The following is a 19,991-nucleotide window of genomic DNA, read 5'->3' as shown; positions in this document are numbered from 1 at the left end:
GCTCCCTGGGCGGGGAACAATTTATTTTATAAGGTATTTTGAAGTTCTGTTATTTTTTAAGTTCGATAAGTGTTTGAATATGGAAAGTGAGATAACCGAGATTATTAGTGGGTACCTGAGCATGTCACCTAGCCGCTTAAGTACCGAGCATAGTAACTAGCATCGAGCATGTATCCCCTAGCCACAGTACTGCAGTCCGGTGGTGGAGGTATAAGCTCGCGTAGCAAATGTACCCTAAAGATTCGAACCACTAGTCAGATACCAGAGCATTACCAAGCGTTACTGAGCATGTACTGAGCCCGGCTCGAGGCATGTCCATGTACTGGAGCTCCTTCGAACGGTCGCGCATCGAATTTGAACGGTACATCACGGAGCATGTACGAGTGGTAGACCGCTCGCAGTGGTTTAAATAATTGCGCATAATTGAGAGTAGTGTCTCATTGAGGCCCGCCTATTGCGCAATTCTAGTAAATAAACGCGCCGTCGCTATGCGTATCGCCTCGGTGTTTTTTATATGAGGCGCTATGAAGACTTTCTACAACTTGGTTGGAGGCCCGCACTGAGGCCGCCTGCCCGCTACTGGCATGAGGAGCTTACGCCTCCAGGGTTATATATAATTCAAGAGTATGACAATTAAGATTTGAGTGAAGAAAAACAGCTCTCTCCTGGACACCAGGGGGCAGCGCCCCCTTGGACCCCCGGCAGACTGGTATATTGTTGTATTCATGTTGTCTTATTATTGGGATATTTTGATTTCACTTCATATCAATTTAATTTGGTGTATTCATATGTATGATTGGTTTGTTAGCAAAATGAGCTCTGCTACTGGCGGGGGCGGATTAGGTGAAGGTTCAAAAGAGCCATCTGTCCACGCCGTGTTCGTGTCCTATATTTTTAAAAATTATTATATATTATATTAAAAAAATATTATGCTGTGTCCACGCCGCACCCGTGTCCTATAGTTTTAAAAATTGTCATGTCCCGTGTCCGTGTCGTGTCGTGTTCATGTCGCCGTGTCCGTGTCGATGCATCATAGACTGGAAGGGAACTTGATGAAAGGGCTCAAATTAGAGCTTCAAGCGGCAGTTAGAGTGATGAGGCCTCGTGATTTGGGAGAGGCTATGAAGCTAGCTCAATTAGCGGAGGATCAAAGGCACTTGGAGAAAGAGGTTGAAGGCAACAGCTCAAGAGGTTAGTACAGGATGACCACCACCTTCTTTGATGCATGCAAATTTCAGTTTTTTTTTTTTTTGTATTATTGTAATATGAATGATATATTTATTTTTTTTATTATGCTACCCTATGATGGAAGGCAATCAATTATCATGAGTAGGCAGTGCTTTGGACATGTATTTCTTTGGGTGTGCTCGTTACTTTGGTGCCTTAGCTCTCGGGCTGATTTGGGCTTCTCGATTTGGGCTTGGTTGTCTCGGCTTAGCTTCCCCTTTTGGTGAGCTGCTATGTTCCTCTTCTAAAATTCAGCTCATTAATATATAGTTCAGCTGCCTTTTCAGCTCATGATTGGGTGTCCTGGTCCCCCCCCTCCGACTCTATTGGCCTTTCGGTTTCTCCGCCTGGCTCCTGTCCCATGGCTGGTTTCTGTCCCGTGGCTGGCTGTTGCTGTTCCCCGTGGTTGCCCGTTCATGTCCCCCGTGTGGTCCCTTCGGCTGTTGTTCCAGGCATTCCCTGTTGGCCTTTTGGCTCCCCTTTTTTGGTTGGTTCGGCTGGAGGTGATTGGGGATGTTTGGCTACCTCTTTTCACCAATAAATATGTGATGTTTTGAGGCATTTGAAGGTTGTTGTTTGCTGAGCAAAGTTCTCTAAAAACCTGAGGGTTTCTTCTTGGGAAAGCTTGCGAGCTTGTTCCATTTCTCTTCTCCTCTCTTTGATTTCGTCTTCGGCCTCTTACCTACTTCTTCTCTCCACAAATTTCCACTCCACTTGTATCTTTCTTCTCAAGTTATTGGAGGTGTTGGTTGGCCAGTTTGGTAGCATTTGCCGGAGGAGTTTGGTGATAGACGTTGGCCCAAGTAGTTGTGGTGGACCCTTGGTTTGCATGTCCTTAAGCACATCTTTTATCTTACCTACTATTTTGTTGCATGTGAGGTGACCTCTAGTCGGTTGTTATGAGGGTAGCTATTTTTTTTTAATTCAGTTTTCGTTTTGTTTAATTTTTGTTTGTTTGGAGCTAAGTGTGCTGTTGGATTTCTAAATTTTGAATCGAGAAAAGCTCTACAAGCCCTTGTGTTCTCCCCTTTGATTTTTCTATCTAGTTGTTTGCATCATTCTTAGTACCCAAGGAGCTAACACCGGGTACTCTTAGGGAAATTCCAAAGGAGAAGGTTGTAGGTGAAAGACCCAAAGACAACTTCAAGAAGCTTACAGAAACGGAGTTACAAGACAAGAGGGCGAAGGGGCTCTATTTCAGATGTAAGGAGAGGTATACACCAGGGCACAAATGCAAGGACCATACTCTTCAAGTTCTCACATTTTGTGATGACGAGAAAGCTGAGGAGAGTGTCATCTTTCCACCTTGCGGACAATGTAGGTCTTTGGGAGGCAGGTATTGTTAGACTGGTCCCTGGACAGGTCCAAACAATCCATACGGGACCGGCTCACATAATAAAGGCAGACAAGGTTCGCACCTTAGAAGAGCAGCACGCTCCGCCCCTATTGACAACAGGAATTAGGAAAGATTTTGGAGGGATTTAGGAGAGAAATTTCAAAGTAGGGGTTTGTTTATAGATTTCCTTTTTAATTGTATGTATTAAGTAGTATTTTTTGCTAGGGTTAGGGTATCTTAAATTTGGCTGAAATTTGAGATCTCTCTTAGGTAGTTGGGGTCTAGCCGCCGGCTAGGGATTGGGAGAGTCAGATCTTCCTCTCAAATTGAAGATCCATTGTATCTTGCTTGCTTTTGTTCGTCTTTCATCAAATAAAATTTGTTTCATTGTTGCTCGTCTACCTTCTTCTCAAAATTGTTTGCAAGTGGCTGATTGTCTCGGATTTTAGCAAGGGTTTTTTTGGTTTATGCAAGTGTTTTCTACCAATCAACAATGATACTCTACATGCAAGTTAATTAGATGGATATCATGATTGAGAGTGAGCCATGTTTTTGCACCAAATTTGTTTTTTATGCTTTTCTTATTTACAGAATGGGTCGTGGCTACCCGTGTTGTGTGTTTTTTATTGATTCATGTTGGAGGTGATCTTGATATTTTTGCTTTGGTTGAATTCATCACTAGCACTGCCTAAACTAGTGCTGAATGGTGGTGGTATTTGAGCTTTGTTTCCTTTTATAGTGGTTGGCTGGCTGCAAAATTTATCATCTCAAGATACTACAATTGATTATTTACTTTAGGCTTTCGGCTCTTCGCATCCACTTTTTCTTTAAGACTTAATTACATATGGCATGGCCATACTTGTCAACGGCGAATGGCGTAGCACGGCGCAAAGTTTCTCGTGGAGCCATGGCGCATAGCGCACGGAGCCGCGCGTGCCATTTTGAATACGGCACAAAATAAAAAGAGTTATAAAAATTTTTATATGGATCATATTTTAAAGAATCAATTAATTGGGTAAGGCTTGGTTGAATATGTTTGTGATCCAAAGTTCAAACCATTAAAATGAGCTTCAAGTTCATCCAAAATTTCCACTAAAATAAAGTATGATAAAACTTAACTAAATTATTTTAATCATATCAAATAGTTTTAAAATTAATTATTACATTAAATTCGAAATTAAAATATATAAATATTAAAAATTATTTATAATTATATTAAAAATTACAAAAATTCAAATTGTGCGCCATGCGCCATTGCACCATTATGCGCTCAGTGGCGCAAATGGCGTGCGCCAACATGAACATGTGTGTCACGTCATGCCGTTGGTGCAGTAGGTGCGCCACGCCATTCTGCAACATTGACAAGTATGGGCATGGCTAGCCCTAGATATAGTTTTCCTTTTTCTTATAACTAGCAGTAAGTAGTTTTGCATTTCATTTGTTACTCTTGACTACTTTAATGGATCAATCATTTTGATTCTATAGACAATTACTTGTTATCTTATCAAAATTTTATATAGCTACCATTACTCTCATGTGACCATTTCTTTCCTTTGTTTGGATTATATGGAGGTTAAATTGCAATGACATGAATTCAAATTTTGGAATGTTGATCTTTTATTTTGTTTTTATATCTATGTCAAATTTAGATTCCTTCTACACATACCATTCACTCCCATCTTTTATTTACTGTTAATATACTTCCGGGTTCTTATCACTTTGCCTAGGTGCTTTGGGTTGGCATGTGTTGATATGAATTGAAAAAACTTTTTTCTTTCCCGCCAATAAGTCCCTTCCATAATTCTTTGCTCTTTTATCACCACCAATGATTTTTTCCGTACGATTAAACTAACTAATACTTTTTTTTGCTTTGCATACATGACATTTTTTGGATCTTGTGATGTTCTTTTGGTTCTTTGCTCTTTTATTGTTTGAGAGATTTATGTTGGTGGATCATGGACCCTTTTAGTTAATTTGATATAGTTTTCATGTGTATTTTTTTGACTTTTTTTATCTCAAATTGTAACCTGTATTAATAATTACATTTTCACCTTTTTAGATAACATGTAATATAATCCCTCATGCCAGGAGGTTGGTCATTGGAAGTACTACTTAGTGATACATATATAACTAGAGCTACTAAAGGTCCAACGATAATATATATATAAAAGTCACTTATACTGTACATGACATCTATAGTTATTGAGTTATTATAATACTATATTATATATATATATATATTTAATAAGAGAGAGAGAGAGAGAGAGAGTCAAAATGGCCCCTACATGTGAGGATCATTTTAGATCCAAACAATTTCAACTATCTAATTTAGTCTCATAGCTCCTCAAATATAACCAAAATAGTCATGTGGTTATAATTATTATTTAGTTTGATGAAAATTTCACGTAAATTTAAGAATGAGGTGAGAAATGAGGGTATTTCACACAAATCAAGATATATTAAAACTTTATTTATCAAAAATATCCTTATTTCCCACCTCATTCTTGAACTTTGCATAAAATATGCCCCTCCATCCCTTAGGAAGACTTTTTAATTAAAAAATAAAGCTTGAACAATTCATGCACATGTTCAAAAATTCGAACTCAATTTTAGGTTCGGTAACCAAATGGTACTCAAAATTCCACAGAATAACGATATATATTTCTTTATATGGGATAGGTAAGACAACAAATTTCACTAAACTAGTAGGAGCATTTCTCAAGTAATACACCAATTGTTTCAATTTTTTTTGTTTCTGCAGATGAAACTTTCCTACCATTTCATCACAAGACAATATCTTCCAAAACGTTTGAAACAAAGTGAATACTGTCAAATTATAAAATCTAAAAAACCAGCTGTTCAAATAAACCATTCAGAACGTTATTATTATTATTATTATGGAAATAGTAAATCCATATTAATATGCATATGTTTACGAATTCTCAGTAATCCTATAAACTAGTAGAATAACGCATTGCAATGTCCACACCCTGGTAACAAACTGCAAAATGCTACCACAGAAATAGCATTAACTTTAAACACCCGTCTCAACTTTTGGAATAGTTTGAGTTCATGATATTCTTTCTCCTCAAATCACTCTGTCAACCCCTTGTGAACGCTTAAATCAAATAATACAATGTTCTGTGCTGAATCGAAACGAACAAAGAGAAGAAAAAGGGAGAAAGCTTACGGCGAAGAGTGGAGTGCGTTGGGGTAAAGCAGGAGAGGGAGACCAGATCGCCGCTTCCGAAAGCCAGCAGTGAGGCCCTGTGGGTAGAGATTTGAGATTTTTGCGAGGAGACTCAAATCACGAGAGGGAAGAAGGTCAAGGAAAGCCCTCCAGGTCCGATTTGAATAGGAATAGATGAGGGCCTTCGCGCTGTCCCCCTCGGTGTTGGGGTTTTCCGACTGTGAGGACGCCATGACTGCGCCCGGTATAGCACTTGACTGATCAAGTGAGCGGCGAGCGAAGCAAATGAGACAATGTGAGGACGAATTAGGAATATATAGCCGGGATCAAATCGGCTATTTAGGTCACAATTTTTTAAAAAAGGCACAATTAAACAAATTTAAAAAAAATTTAATTACATCTATATTGTATATGTGTTATATTTTTTAGTGAAAATATATTATTTTTTTTGTGTTGTGCAAGAAAAAAATAAAAAAGGCATTAAATTTTAAATCTCATCTACGTCGCGATGTTAACCAAACCAACGCTGAAGTACCATCAAAGTCATCACTAAAGTGCCATAACATCGATATTGCAATGCCATCTTCTCTGTTGGATAACACTGTGGCATCAAAATGGTTAGCTTTGCAATGTTGTGTTCTTTATCTTCCAATACAGTAGCGTCATAATCTATAATGCCTCGGCATAGCAGTTGTAACTTCTTTATGACATAAATTGTTAGTGAAATGATCTTACTATTCACTAAGTATTTGATCCACGTTTGCAAGCGCCGCGGCGGAACCAAAACAACAACGTAGCGGCATTAGTTCATTTGTTGGGCGGAGCGACGCAAATTTTTTATGCACCGTAGCACTAGTTACCTACTTTGTGTTTTTTATAATAATAATTGTTGTGTTATATTTGGGTTTAGTTACTTGGATAATTTTAGTACAATTCATAGTGTTTCTCTAATTTCCCTTATGGTGACAACTAAGAAAATTTAGGAAAGTACTTGATACCATAATTATAGTGTTTAGCTTGTGTTTGTGGAAGCAATTCTGTAAGAAAAAAAGTAGTGTAAAGGAGATCTATTGAACCATTTTGGTGATATCTATCTCTCGTATTTTTTTCTATCATGTAATCAATGAAAGTAAGTTCGCTTTAATTCTACTTCATGTCTGACTAAATTCTCTCGTTTTAGATTGATGATGTAAATATCATATATAGTTCTAATGAGATATTTGATTATTTAAATGATTAAAATAATATTTTTAATATTAATATATCTTAATTTAATGTACATAGTGACTATATATGTAATTAAAATTAGGTGTAATATGGAGCCTCGACAGAGAAAAACAGGCATAACCAGGAATATTGAATTAGTATGCATCATACTTAGGCATAGGATATGAAATGTACTAAATTTTTAAAGAGATTATATACTCGTAGGAAGTTGGTGGACATCCTTTGTCCCTACAAGCTTGACATATATCTAGGGATGCAAATGCTTTAAATAATATCACAATTAAAGAGATTCATTAGGAAAAACATGTTATTTATATTCATAAATCCAAAACATTTTATCCATATAATGTATTCATTTTTTTAATCTAATTTTACTTAAGTGATTGAATCTCCACACTAAACATTTTTATTTGAGTATAATAATTTTGTAATTAGAGTAAACATTAGCATTTGATGGTTGAAAAACATACTTCCTCATGGATTTGATACTCTACTCTATCACTTTATTATTTGATTCAGCAAGTATACTTACGTATATTAAGTGAGATTTTTATATTTTTTATATCTAAGAAAATCTAAGCATTATTAGGGATTAATAGAGCCCTAAATCATTTCACCATTTATATGATTACTTCGTAGCCCCCATCAACTTTTTGGCATCATTATTAGAGAAGTGTTTCACTTTTTACAAAATTTTAACTATGTTGTTAAATTAATTACATAATTAGGTTTACTTATATTCTTTATTTTATGTGTTATTTCTGATTACATATTCATTATTGCATTAGTTATTGTCTAAAATGGTTTTGCATTCTATTTTGTGGTAATAATTAAAGTTATAATCTAAATATTAGTGTATTTAATTGCCTTCATATAATATTCAGCGTCACAACAGTTAAAATTTGAGCACCGCAAAGCTCAGTCATTGAAGTCAAAAAGTATCTCCTGCCAAAAGTTAGAAGTACTTTATATGGTTATAACTTTTAATTATTAAAGTTAGGTGAGCACCACGACATAATTAGTAGGCACTATGGCGTTATGAGGCATCATAATTATTTCACTTATAATGCCGTGGCGATTTACTTAGGCGTCATGGCATCGACACGTGTCAAACATCACGATGATGCATTCCTAAAGTGAAACTCCATTTTCCAAAGATCAGCACTGCTATGCCATGTAGCCTGAACTATTGCAGTGCTTATTGGATAACCATTTTGTCATTTAGTGTATGTATTGAGTGCTACAGTGTCATATATTGTTGCGCCGCCATGCTTTATCATATTATAAATAGGGGAACATTTTTCATTTTATTCAACACCTTCCATTTCTTTCAAACTCTTCTCTTTTCTTTGAAATATTATATAGAAAGCATGGCTCCTATGATGTTTGTTAAGAAGAGATCTTCTTCCTCCTTTGATAAGAGTAGATTTATTTCTACGAATGCTGAATCTAGATTTGTGAATTCATTGGTAAACAAACAACTGATTCTAGAATGAGGGTTTAGATTCCTTCTCCACCCATCATGCAAATCATAGCAAGTAGAGGTTGGGAAAGATTTTGCGAAGAGCCATATGCTGTAATTGTTAATGTTCTTCATGAATTTTTTGTAAATGGAAAAAAGAGGCAGTGGACAATAGGTGTTATGTTAGGGGTAAATGAGTTTCCTTTGATATGCAGCCATTAATAAGGTTTACCGACTTAGAGACTTTGAATTTGATGAGTACAATACCTTTATTAATACACCTCCTAATGACATCTTGAATGTCTTGTGTGTACCTAATAGTGGATAATGTTGGAAGAAGAAAGACAATAAAATTATTAATTTTCATGTCTCTTTTATGACCAAAACCTCCAAAGCTTGGCATTATTTCATTTATGCCCGATTGTTGCATGGTTGTAATATTAGTGAATTTACTTGTGATCGTGCCCTTTTGAATTACATAATTCAAATGAGGTATTATATTATGTAGGGAAACTCATATTTGCATCTCTTATGTACATCATTAGGGGTACCACATTTGTTGGGTTAGGGCACCCTTCTCTTATTTATGCATTGTGTGTAGCAGCTGATGAGGGGGATTAGAATGAAGAACAGTTATTTCCTATTTAGGCTCTCATAAAAAGAAAGATTTTGAGTTTTAAGCAAGTAGAAAAGGATAAGGAGGAAAGTGATTTCAATGAGCATAGATTATCCAGTAGACCAAGTAGCAGCAATAATAGTAGGAGTGCTAGAGCTTCGAAAGATGTGACTCACTTTTGTGAAGAAACCAAGTATAGGTAATTTGAGATGAAAATGAGGATGGCTCATAACATGAACCAATAGGAACAGTATTATAGATATACTTCATATTTTAATGACGCGCTTATTGATATGTTTAAGAGTAGTCATTTTATGGAGCATCCTGAGCTACTCGAGTTTCCCCCTTCACTTACTTACAAACCATGTATGTGGCAACCTAGAGATAAAGGTCATCAGGATAATAATTATGAGGAGGAGGAAAACCCTGATTCAAAGGGTTAGGGGTTATTTGTTTTTCTTTTGCATGAGAGAGAGAGAGAGAGAGAGTTTGGAGGCTATTTTTGTTAGGTAGCATGCTTATTTTATTTTGATATGTTGTAATGAATAGTCTGGCTAAAGACTTAAAACTTAGCACTTATAGGAGGAAACCCACTTGATATGATATGCATGGTAACATATGTTATGTTATTTTATGTTATGAACACATACTTTAAGCGCCTTTTATCATTTATATGAAAGCTTGTGTAGTGTTAATTGTTTATGTTTCTTTTATTCATATTTTATTTAAATTTCCCTCTTGCTCACGAATAATTTTTGTATTCTAATTATTTAATTAAGCTTAGTAAAATTATAATTAATTTTTTTATAAAATTAAGATAATAATAAAACCCTATATCATAGTTCAAATGAATACTATTTATACTTTATAGAGTTAAAAAACTAATAATTAAATAATTTATACAATTTAAAATTATTACTTTAATTTGAAATTATAAGTTATACCTTTATGCATTAATTTTCGAAAAAGATAAATAATTAGAATTAAATATTATATATAAGTAGATTAAAATTAGAAATCATTAGCAACTATAATTTGGAGTTGGTAATCTTATTAAAATCTTACAAAAAACTCATTAAGATTGTAAAAGGGTTCGAAGAAAAAATTAATATTCAAAGCCATTAATTATGTACTCCATAAAATAAAAATAAAAAGAGCTCCAAAAAAGTTCTAAAAACAAAAAGAAAAAAAAAGAAGAAAAAGAAAATATGAGTATATTCAAAAATTAGTATCAATCAAAAGCTTAGAATCCGATTGCAATCTTATACTTAAGTTCATAAAGGATAAAATAAGAAAACTAATACACATATGGTGAATTAATAAAAATTTCAATTTTAACTACTAACATTTCTAATAATTATACTATATTATTTATTTTAAAATTCAAAATTTAATACTTAAATCTACTCATGTTTAGCTAAATTCTCTAGTTTTTGATGGATGATGTAAATATCATATGTCGTGCTAATGAGATCTTTGATCTTTTAAATGATTAAAATGATGTTTTCAACATTACTAAGTCTTGATTTATTGCACCTAGTGGCCATATGCATTGTTAAAATTAGGTGTAATATGGAGCCTCGACCGAGAAAAATAGTCATAACCAAGAATATTGAATTATTATGCAACATACCTATGCATAGGACATGAAATGTACTAAATTCTTAAGGAGATGATATAATCATAGGAAGTTGGTGGGCATTATTTGTCTCTACGTACAAGCTCGATAAAGATCTAGGGATGCATATGCTCTTATTAACCTCACAATTAAAGTGATTCATTAGAAAAAAAATATGTTATACACATTCATCAATCTTAAACATTTTATCTGTATGGTGTATTAATTATTTTTTATTTAACTTTATTTAAGTGATTGAATCTCCACAACAAACATTTCTATTTAAGTAGGATAATTTTGCAATTAGAGAAAACAGTAGTAATTAGTTACTTAAATGCAGGCTTTCTCATGGGTTCAACACTCAACTCTATCACTTTTTTTAGTCTACTACATCACTTTATTACTTGATTTGGCACGTATACTTGTGTATAATAAGTAGAGTTTTATAATTTTTATATCAAAAAAGAAAAACCTATGCATTGTTGGGGATTTATAGAGCCTTAAATCATTTCACAATTTTATATGGTTACTCCACAACCCACATCAATTATATAGCCCAAATTATTTCTTAATAATTTTAAAAACTAATAGCTTAAAATAAAGCAGTTATTCCAAACTAACAACATTGTGGTGCTATAATAGTGTAGGGTTTTGTAGATAACTAAGTAGGTTATCAAATTTAAAGTGTAGTATGCTAAGTAGAATGTAATGTATAGTGTAGAGCAGAAAGTAATATAATTCCAATCCTTATTTCTCTTATTCAGAACTCCAGACCCTTATGCCTCCCATTCAGAATTCTTGGCCTTCATTCCTTTTTGTGCTCTCAAAACTTTTCTAAATTTTAGTAACAAAACTCTTTAGTTTTATATGCATAATAGAACTCTAAAAAGAGCTCCCTCAAAACTTCTTAGTTGTAGACAAAATATCATCTAGAAATTCACAATATATAAATCATCCATATAACATTAGAGTTAAGCAATTAAATATAAATTAAGCTATTTGCCAAATTTCAGATTTTTGTTCTCCAAGTAGATTTTAACAATTAAACCCAGTGCAATGTAGCAAAATTTCAATGACTCATAATTCTACCAATTTATCAAAGATTGTGTAGAATCATATTTTAGAGGTTTAATTATTCCATAGTGTTATTTTTCAGTGTCTGGATATTTTTCTACAATTTTAAAAAGCAGCGTTTAAAAAATATCCAGCAAACAGTTTATGAAAAACACCTAAATGTCTAAAACTGCATTTTCTATAACATGCCAGAAGTTATATGGTGAAAGTTTCCCTGTTTATATGTTATCTCAGTTAAAACACTAGAAATTTATATTTTTAATCAGGAAAATCCAAAAATTATTAAATTAGTACAAACTGAGGTAGGCAAATTGCAACCTACCTTGAGCCAGACAACTTTTATAATCGCGTTGCAGGTAAAAATGTTCCAAAGTCACTCAAAATGAACTTTCTCTCTCTAAGAATCTATTCCTTTATCTCACTAAGCGCAACTCTAATGGAATAAATTTAATGGCACAGTGGATTCGATATTTTAAATATTAAAATTTAGCTTAGTGCCATGACACTCGACTTAATGCTCCCTTAGAGAGCCCACAATGCTATCATTCCACCGTGGTGAATTAATTTCTAATTTTTTTGAGGGCTTTAACATTGAAGCATCACCAACCTAAGCATCATAACACACAAAAAGAAAATTTAGACTGACTCAAATATATAAACAGACCCTGGGACTCAATTTAGATCACAAGTAAACTCTCATATGTAGTCTAAATATTCCCAAACTTATGCAAAAATATTTAAATTTAATAATTTAAGAGATTACCTTGAATCTAGTTGGGTCAGAATGGTTGAGTGGTTTACTGGATTTATAAGTGTCACATTATGAACGATATTATCTACATATTATATTTGGGTTGGGTTTTGACAAAAGAGTGGGAATTTAAAATGCTAGAATTTGAGGTTCATCTGTTAGGACTGTTAAGGAATTTTTGGAGTACCATGTAGGTTTTTAATATCTGATGCCCCATAATTTGATTTGGAAGAATTATTCTTTCGTCTTTAATAAATAACAATCAGAGCTACCTAATTTAAAACATTTTTCATTTTCCTCTCGAGCTCGTGCGCTTCTCCTCTGGCGGCTAGGGTTCCGGCTTTGGCCCCCGCCGGCGGGGGTTTCCGGTCCTTTTTTTCAGGAAAGTTTTTCGTCTCTCTTCTCTGTGTTACTGGGGCTTTTTGTTTTTATTTTCTTCCAGTTTTACCGGTATGGCTCCGATCAAATTGAAAGATCCCGATTTTTTCAGGGGGATCTCTCACTCTAAATCTTTTTTTCAAGCGCTAGCTGGATATTCTTCCTCTTTTCCAGATTTGAGGCCTTCTACCTTTCGTGGGCTACCATCTCTTTGGGTTTCTGATGAGGAAATTAGGGATTTGGCTGTTCCTTTTAGGTTTTCGTTAGTTGGTTTCTTCCCGTCGAAAAGTCCTCCTCTTGACGCGATTCGCAAATTTTTCTTCAATTTGAAGCTGAACGGTGAAGTTTCTGTTACCATTTTGGATTCTTCACACATTTTGATTAAGTTATCCAACGATTTAGACTATTGTAGAGTTTTTTGCCACCGATCATACATGGTTTTCAATTGTTTTATGAAATTAACGAAATGGTCTCCTACATTAGATATTGGAGTTGAGTCGCCGATCATCCCGATTTGGATTTCATTTCCTCATCTTCGTCCTCATTTCTTTGCGCCAAGGATTCTGTTTGGGCTTGGTGAGTTATTTGGCAAACCTTTAAAAATAGATGAAGCGACATCGACTGGTTTACGTCCGTCCAATGCTCGTGTTTTAGTTGAAATTGATATTACCAAAACTTATACGAAGCAAGTTTGGTTAGGATCTGAGGCTCAAGGATATGTTCAGGATGTGGTTTTTGATGAATTTCCTCATTTTTGTAGTGTTTGTAAATGTTTAGGGCATGTGTCTGGTAAGTGCAAATCCGATTCTAGCTTTGGTAAACCTGATTTTGTGATTGATCCTGTTGAGGTTTTACCGGCTGCTGGTGTAACAATAATTCTATCATACTCTTGTTGACTCATTTTTGATGAGGTACTAAGGACCTTTCCTTAGATTTCATTTTATTATTCTTTTAGCCCCTGGATCCACTCTAGACTTAAGACCCCTTCTAACGCTAGACCCTAGATCTATTCCTACGATTTTGACGGATCCTTTCTGAGCCGCGACCTTAGGGTCTATTCTGACTTAGTGATCTTTCTTGTGTATCTTATGACTTTAAGGCCTTTCTAGAGCTCAGGATTCTTCCATATCCAAGTCCTAGAACTCTTCTAGATCCTAGGATTTTCCATATTCAAATCAATCCTACCCTTGACTAACTCAAACCTCAAATCAATCTAAACTCCATTCAATTTAAATTCAAATCAATTCAACTTCAGACCCTTCAAACCATGACCAGTTCAATGAGAATTCAACTTCAACTTTGACTTTGATCCTACCCTTGACCTAGCTTTGACCCAAATCCATTCATTAACATCACAATGATTGTTAATGATTTCGATACTTCAATATTAATTACTCAGCTTAAAATTCATTCCAAATCCAGAAATCCAGACTCAAACCCAAAGCCTTAAGGCCTTGTCCTAAAGACCTTTTCAAGAATTTTCAAACATTCAAACCAGTCCAATAGCCTCTGATTCGGGTCTATCACTTACATAAGTGATAAGACATGTCTCTAGAGGCCTACCCTCAATTTTGAGCCCATTCTGAGGTCCTCATACCCCATAATCTGAATTAAAATCCAAAGGCTGTAAAACTTCAAATATTTACAAGCCTATGCCACTGAACCCAACCCTTTGAGATTTTAGATCTTGGAGCCCTTTATCAAAGCCTCCAACCATTCCCCATTCTTAATTTTAACCCACTGAGCAGTAAACTGCATTTCTCAAATCCACTTTTGACCTAGTTGACAATAGGTCAGAATTGACCAAATACCCTTATGGGAATTTCAATGGCCATTTCAATCAAATCAATTCCAACCTTCGAAACACTCAGTGAATTCCAAATGTCAAATTCAATTGGTTGAACTCAACCCAGACCTTGGGTCAACCTGGTTGACCAAGTCAACCAGGTTTGACCCATTAACCCATACACCCTTCCCTTTCAAAATTTTGAATCAACCTATTCCAAGTCTTTAGATGCATGGGATGACCCTTGGGCACCCAAGAGACCCTCTTGGTGACCAAGCCTTGGGCCACTTGGGTTAGTCACAATGGCTTGACCAAGTAACCAAGAAGAGGTCTCCCTTGAGCCATCTTTTGATCTTATCCAAATGAATCCAAATCAAAGTGCCATTGGAGTTCCCATGGACGCCAATACACCTCTTGATCAGCCCACCCTTGGGCTCATTTGGTTCAGAGTTAGGCTAGCCCAAAGTGCCCAAAAGCACTTGGGATTGAGCCAAAATCTCAACCTAAGCCCAATTGAACTTGACCAATACATCCCCATAGTGGCCCTAGATTCAATACACCTCCTCCAGCCAGCCCATGCTTGGGCTAGCTTGGGTCAGGAGTTAGGCTAACCCAAAGTAGCCAAAAAACACTTGGACCCGAGTCACTCCCGCCCAGATCAAATTGGACCCAATTGCCACTTGCATTGGTGCCACCAGACCATGACCCACTCCCACTTCAAGCCCAGGGTCTGGCCTGACCTGGGTTGAGCCGAATCGACCAAACCAAGCAGGTTGGATCAACCCGATCCATCTTTTAATCCAGATCAAATTCGACCCAATTGCCACCTGCATTGGATGCACCAGACCCAGACCTGCTCCCATATTGAACCCAGGGTCTGACCTGACCTGGATCGAGCTCACTCGACTCGAACCAAAGCAGGTCGAGCCCAACCGAACCATCGGATCGACCCAGCTTCCTCAGGCCAATTTGGCTCCACTCTCGGCTCCAGTATGTCTCAATCGGCCTTCCTTGTCAACCCGACCCAGACATGGCCGGCGGCGGTCGAACCAATGGAGAGCAAGCTCCGTGGTCCCCAGGCCGATCCTGACCGAAAGCCTTCCAAAGGCTGTGGCTCGCGGCTTGAGGCTCACGAGCTCTCTGGAATGGTGCCCCTTTCCACTTGGCATCAATCCGAGACCTCCTCCGATTCAATCCGCGGCCGTCGAGCTCGCGGGAGGAGGCTGAATAGGTTGGTGCTCCCATAGCTCACGAGAGGACCTAGTGTTTTCAAACGATTCCCAGAGCTCCATTCCATCTCCCAGCATCTTTCTTCGAGCTCCCAGACCGCCCCTTCCATCACATTCGAGCGAACTCCGGGAAAGGCTTTCGGCATCCCGCTCGAAGTCATACCTCCAGCCGTCCTCCAATCGCGGCCTCTGAAGGAACTGCTCTGCCTTCGTCCCCTGAAGCTTCCAGATAGAGAAGCTCATTCGTTGAGGCTTTCTCTCCGGTAATTCCTTCATCCCGAGCTCCCTACTAGGTAGTCCGGTCAAGTGTGAAGGAAACCTTACACCCCAGCGGATTTCCACCGTTGGATTTAAGGTTTCCACCCCCCTGATCCTCCCTGTGAAATTTCGTCGAAGTTCGCCGGTGCGATCGCTCGGATTACGCCGGAGAAGGTTCACGGCTTTGGGTAAAGGCGGAGGTTTGAAGACGTAATCTCAGCCGTTGATTTCGATCAACGGCTCGAATTAGATCCCGCGGTCCCGGAGCGTGTTTAATCAGCCTGTTCGATCCGCCATCGACGGCTGTGGTTAATCCGGCCGTTAAACGTTAACGCCAATCATTGTCTGGCGAAACAGCGCGCGCCGCGTGGGTAACGTCGCTGACTGTGTAATTGCCGGATTAATTAAATCTAAGAAATTCAAGGAAACTTCAAAATCATAACTCCCTGCACACTTGTCCAAATTAGGTGTTCTTAGGCTCATTGGAAAGGTCTCAGGAAGCACTACAAAAGCCCTATGGTTCCAGACCCTGGTTAAGTCAATTTAGGTTTAATTTCATTGAGCATTTTATGAATTTCTTTAATTACTTTTTAAATACACGTCCACCAGGTCTGGAATTTTGGAAGATTGATTTGGACATGTTTTTAACATGTCAAATTTTATCTCCCGTTTTATGTTGTTCAGGGCATTTTACCTAATTTTTTAAGTTTAAGGGTCATGGGTTGACCTTAATTCAAAAAAGGATATGGACCTATCCAATGGGATTTAGGGTGTGATTTTTGGTGTGCTAAGATGTTTAGGATAAGGAGTGTAGAGCCACTGATTTTGCCCAATCCAAGCCTAGGATAGATCCCTATAGTGATTTGAAGGTGACTTTAGAGCTCACCTTGGGTGGTTTTAGTTAAACCACTTAGAGTACTCCTTTTGAGCCCAAATTTTGTGGATTTAGGCCTTAGGATCAGGTGATCCTTTTGGTTTAAATTTCATTACATTTGGGTTCATTTGGTTCCCAAGTAGGAGCCACAATAATTCCCTTAGAAATCCCCTTCGCCTTAATAAAATTCTAATAAATTTGGTTTAATTCCTAAAAAATTCCCCAAAATACCCCTAAACTAACCTCAATTCATCCCTCAATCAGTGAAAATTGGAATCCCTTTAATTTGACATTCAAGTATATTCTAATCTAATTTTAAGCTAAGATCACTGTTTAATCAATTTTAATTAATTAAAAATTATTAAAATCCCAAAAATCTTTAAACACTTGCTAATTCTTATTAGATCATCTCTGATTTTGGAGTTAATTTCAAGAAGTTTAGGACTCATTTGGGTTCAAATCATTAAAGGGCCCTAATTGAAATAATTTAATAATTCCAATAAATACCTAAACTTCCAAATTCATAACTAATTGTAGAAAATTCTAAATCAATCAGACGTCAGTGGCTAATGACTCTAATTAAAATCTAGTATTTTCCAAAAATGTCAACCCCCAAATCTGGTCAAAGTCAAAAGTCACATTTTGGTCAACCTTAGGTCAAAACCGGGTTAAAACTTCTAAAAATCATAACTTTTGATAGAAAACTCCAAATTGAGTGTCCCAACTGTCTAACAACTCATAATTAGGTCTAGTATTTATTAAAAATCTGAAACCTTTAAGATTAACTCTAATTTTGAAAGTCATGTTTTGACCCGGATAATCTTTTAAAACCCATTAACCCTTTCAAATTTCAGAATTTTCTTAATAGGCTAATAAAATTCTTCAACCAACCCATTAAAATCAGTAACAACTCACTTTAATATTAAGCACTCTTTTAATTCCAATCAATTTAAATCAACTTATCAACCCCGATTGCTACTGGGTAACCCAGGCCTACGAGGCTATTAGCTTAGCCCCAAGGAAGGTGGAATAAACTGTCAACGGCCTCGGTGTGAAAAATGGTAGTAATCAATTAACTTTTAAAATTATTTAATTAAAATTCTTAATTTATTTAATACTTAATTTTAATTAAATTCCCTTTTAAGCCTTAACAAACCCAGACTTTTAGACAACTTCAAACTAATAACCCACTTTAGGATCTACCCCAGCCACACGACCTTTCTCACACACTTTAGATGATGTGCTAGGACAACCAACTCTAGATCTAGGTTAGGCCGGTGTTACTTTACTGCTGTGTGCCGAATTTTTCGTAGTTTTCACTACATGTTAGGATGAAATTGCTTTGCTGTGTCTGCTTACTTTTTCTGTACTCTGTGGATGGATTGATGTGTTTGGCGACTAGATTACCCTTAGGTTAGTACGATCTGGATGTTGACACAGTTTTCTGCAGGTGGCCACGCTCATGCAGGGCAATATAAGAAGGGGGCAAATCAAAAAAATGCATAAATATTATAAACTCTTTGCACAGGTGCTTCAGCTGCTAAAGCCCCAAATCATAAAAAGAGCGTGGCCAGTGTGTTTACTTTCTTTTCTGCTCATATACAACTGCTTGGAATAACTGCTTTTATATATTAATTGCTTAGGATAACCCTGCAGGTGAGTCTAGATTTTTATTTGATACTAATGTAATTTTGTGTATTGTCAAGTGTTGTGAAAGTTGATTTTGAGTTGGGATACATTATCCAAAGCTTGGTTTCCAAGAGGAAAGGATACCCCTTTAGGGAACATCCTTTTCCATTTGGAAATCCAAATTTGGATCATACCTCCTCCTTACCCAAAGAGGAAAGAGTGGCCTTCCCCCTTAGAGGAAAGTGTCCTCTTATCCATTTGGGTAATTACTACGAAGATTCCAAGAAGATTGAAGAAAAGGAGTCCAAAAAGAACGAGATTGAGGATTTGAAGATTTGAAGATTGAGAATATCCCACTCAAAACTACTTGCGTCATTACTAGGTTTAGAATCCGGGTTGTTGTCAGTGGTGCCCGGCCACTTTACTTTCTACAAAACTCTGGTTTGTAATAAGCAAGGCAACTTTGACTATGGACATTTATTAATTAGTTATTATTTTGATTGATGATCTGATTTCCTTAGATTACCTCTTTTATTAGTTTTTTTGGCGATTGTGTGCCGCTTTTGCTTTTGCCTGGACTCGTGAGGCTCGTGAGGGTGTGAAAAATTTTTATATTCATAACCTTAAAGTCTAAAATTTTAGTGAGTCTAAATAACATAGAAAGATAACGAATCTAGGGAATTAGCCGGGAGATCGACCCGGGTCGCATGCATATTTCTGCATTACTCTTTCCTTGCTTTAGACCCTTCCCCGCCTGCGGGTAGAGTCCGGATAGTCTGACCTATGAGGACGAGGTGCCGGACCTTGGGAAGTCCAGTCTTCTAAAAAAATTATTTTCTAAGCCTATTTTTAAAATTTCAAGCATACTTGGTTGGAAGTGTTAATTAGCATGCATTGCATTAGATACAAACTTAAAGAGTCAAAATTTTAATGCATCAGTTTAGCATTTAGCACCCAACATAAGTTGAAGGGGCAATTAGAAAAATTCTAGATGTCGGCCCCAACTCTCCAAAACTTTAATTACAACGTTCCACCACTCTTTCATAAAAGACCGACTCATCTCTTTTAAATCGACTAGGTGGTTAGCTGGCTGCCCCAATCCAGGCCGGGGTAAGTCCAGACCTTGGCACTGCATTAGTTAGGATCGGACGACTGTGGTTCAGTGTCCAAATAGATTTAGGATCCGGGGCAGATCTTTGATCATAAGACCCCAAATTTTCGGTATATAATCCAAATTTCTATTAAAATGCTCACTCTAATTAAAAATTCCTTTCAGTCCTAAAACATAAAGCCAACACTTAGATTAAGTAGGGATACTTCCGGATGGTTCCGGATC

General features: G+C 36.7%; 2 protein-coding genes across 4 annotated transcripts in view; one reads left to right on the top strand and one right to left on the bottom strand.

The window, feature by feature from the left end:
- The window catches only part of LOC110098672 (protein DGS1, mitochondrial), a 91,753-nt gene extending 85,707 nt beyond the window's left edge, over positions 1-6,046 (bottom strand). For all 3 annotated transcript variants that reach the window (XM_020825574.2, XM_020825573.2, XM_028697065.1), the window contains exon 1: positions 5,754-6,046. In XM_020825574.2, the coding sequence (XP_020681233.1) occupies positions 5,754-5,986 (233 nt within the window). In that variant the 5' untranslated portion in view covers positions 5,987-6,046. The remainder of the gene's footprint in view (positions 1-5,753) is intronic.
- A 6,907-nt stretch (positions 6,047-12,953) lies between these two features.
- LOC114580227 lies at positions 12,954-13,775 on the top strand. Its single transcript, XM_028697057.1, has one exon. It carries the CDS (start codon positions 12,954-12,956, stop codon positions 13,773-13,775), a length of 822 nt encoding a protein of 273 aa, XP_028552890.1.
- The last annotated feature ends 6,216 nt before the right edge of the window (positions 13,776-19,991 follow it).

This window comes from Dendrobium catenatum, unplaced genomic scaffold (genome assembly GCF_001605985.2).
Source record: "Dendrobium catenatum unplaced genomic scaffold, ASM160598v2 fragScaff_scaffold_860, whole genome shotgun sequence".
Lineage (NCBI taxonomy): Eukaryota > Viridiplantae > Streptophyta > Magnoliopsida > Asparagales > Orchidaceae > Dendrobium > Dendrobium catenatum.
The sequence above is the reverse complement of the archived record's forward strand: the minus strand, read 5'-3'. Positions and strand labels throughout refer to the sequence as shown.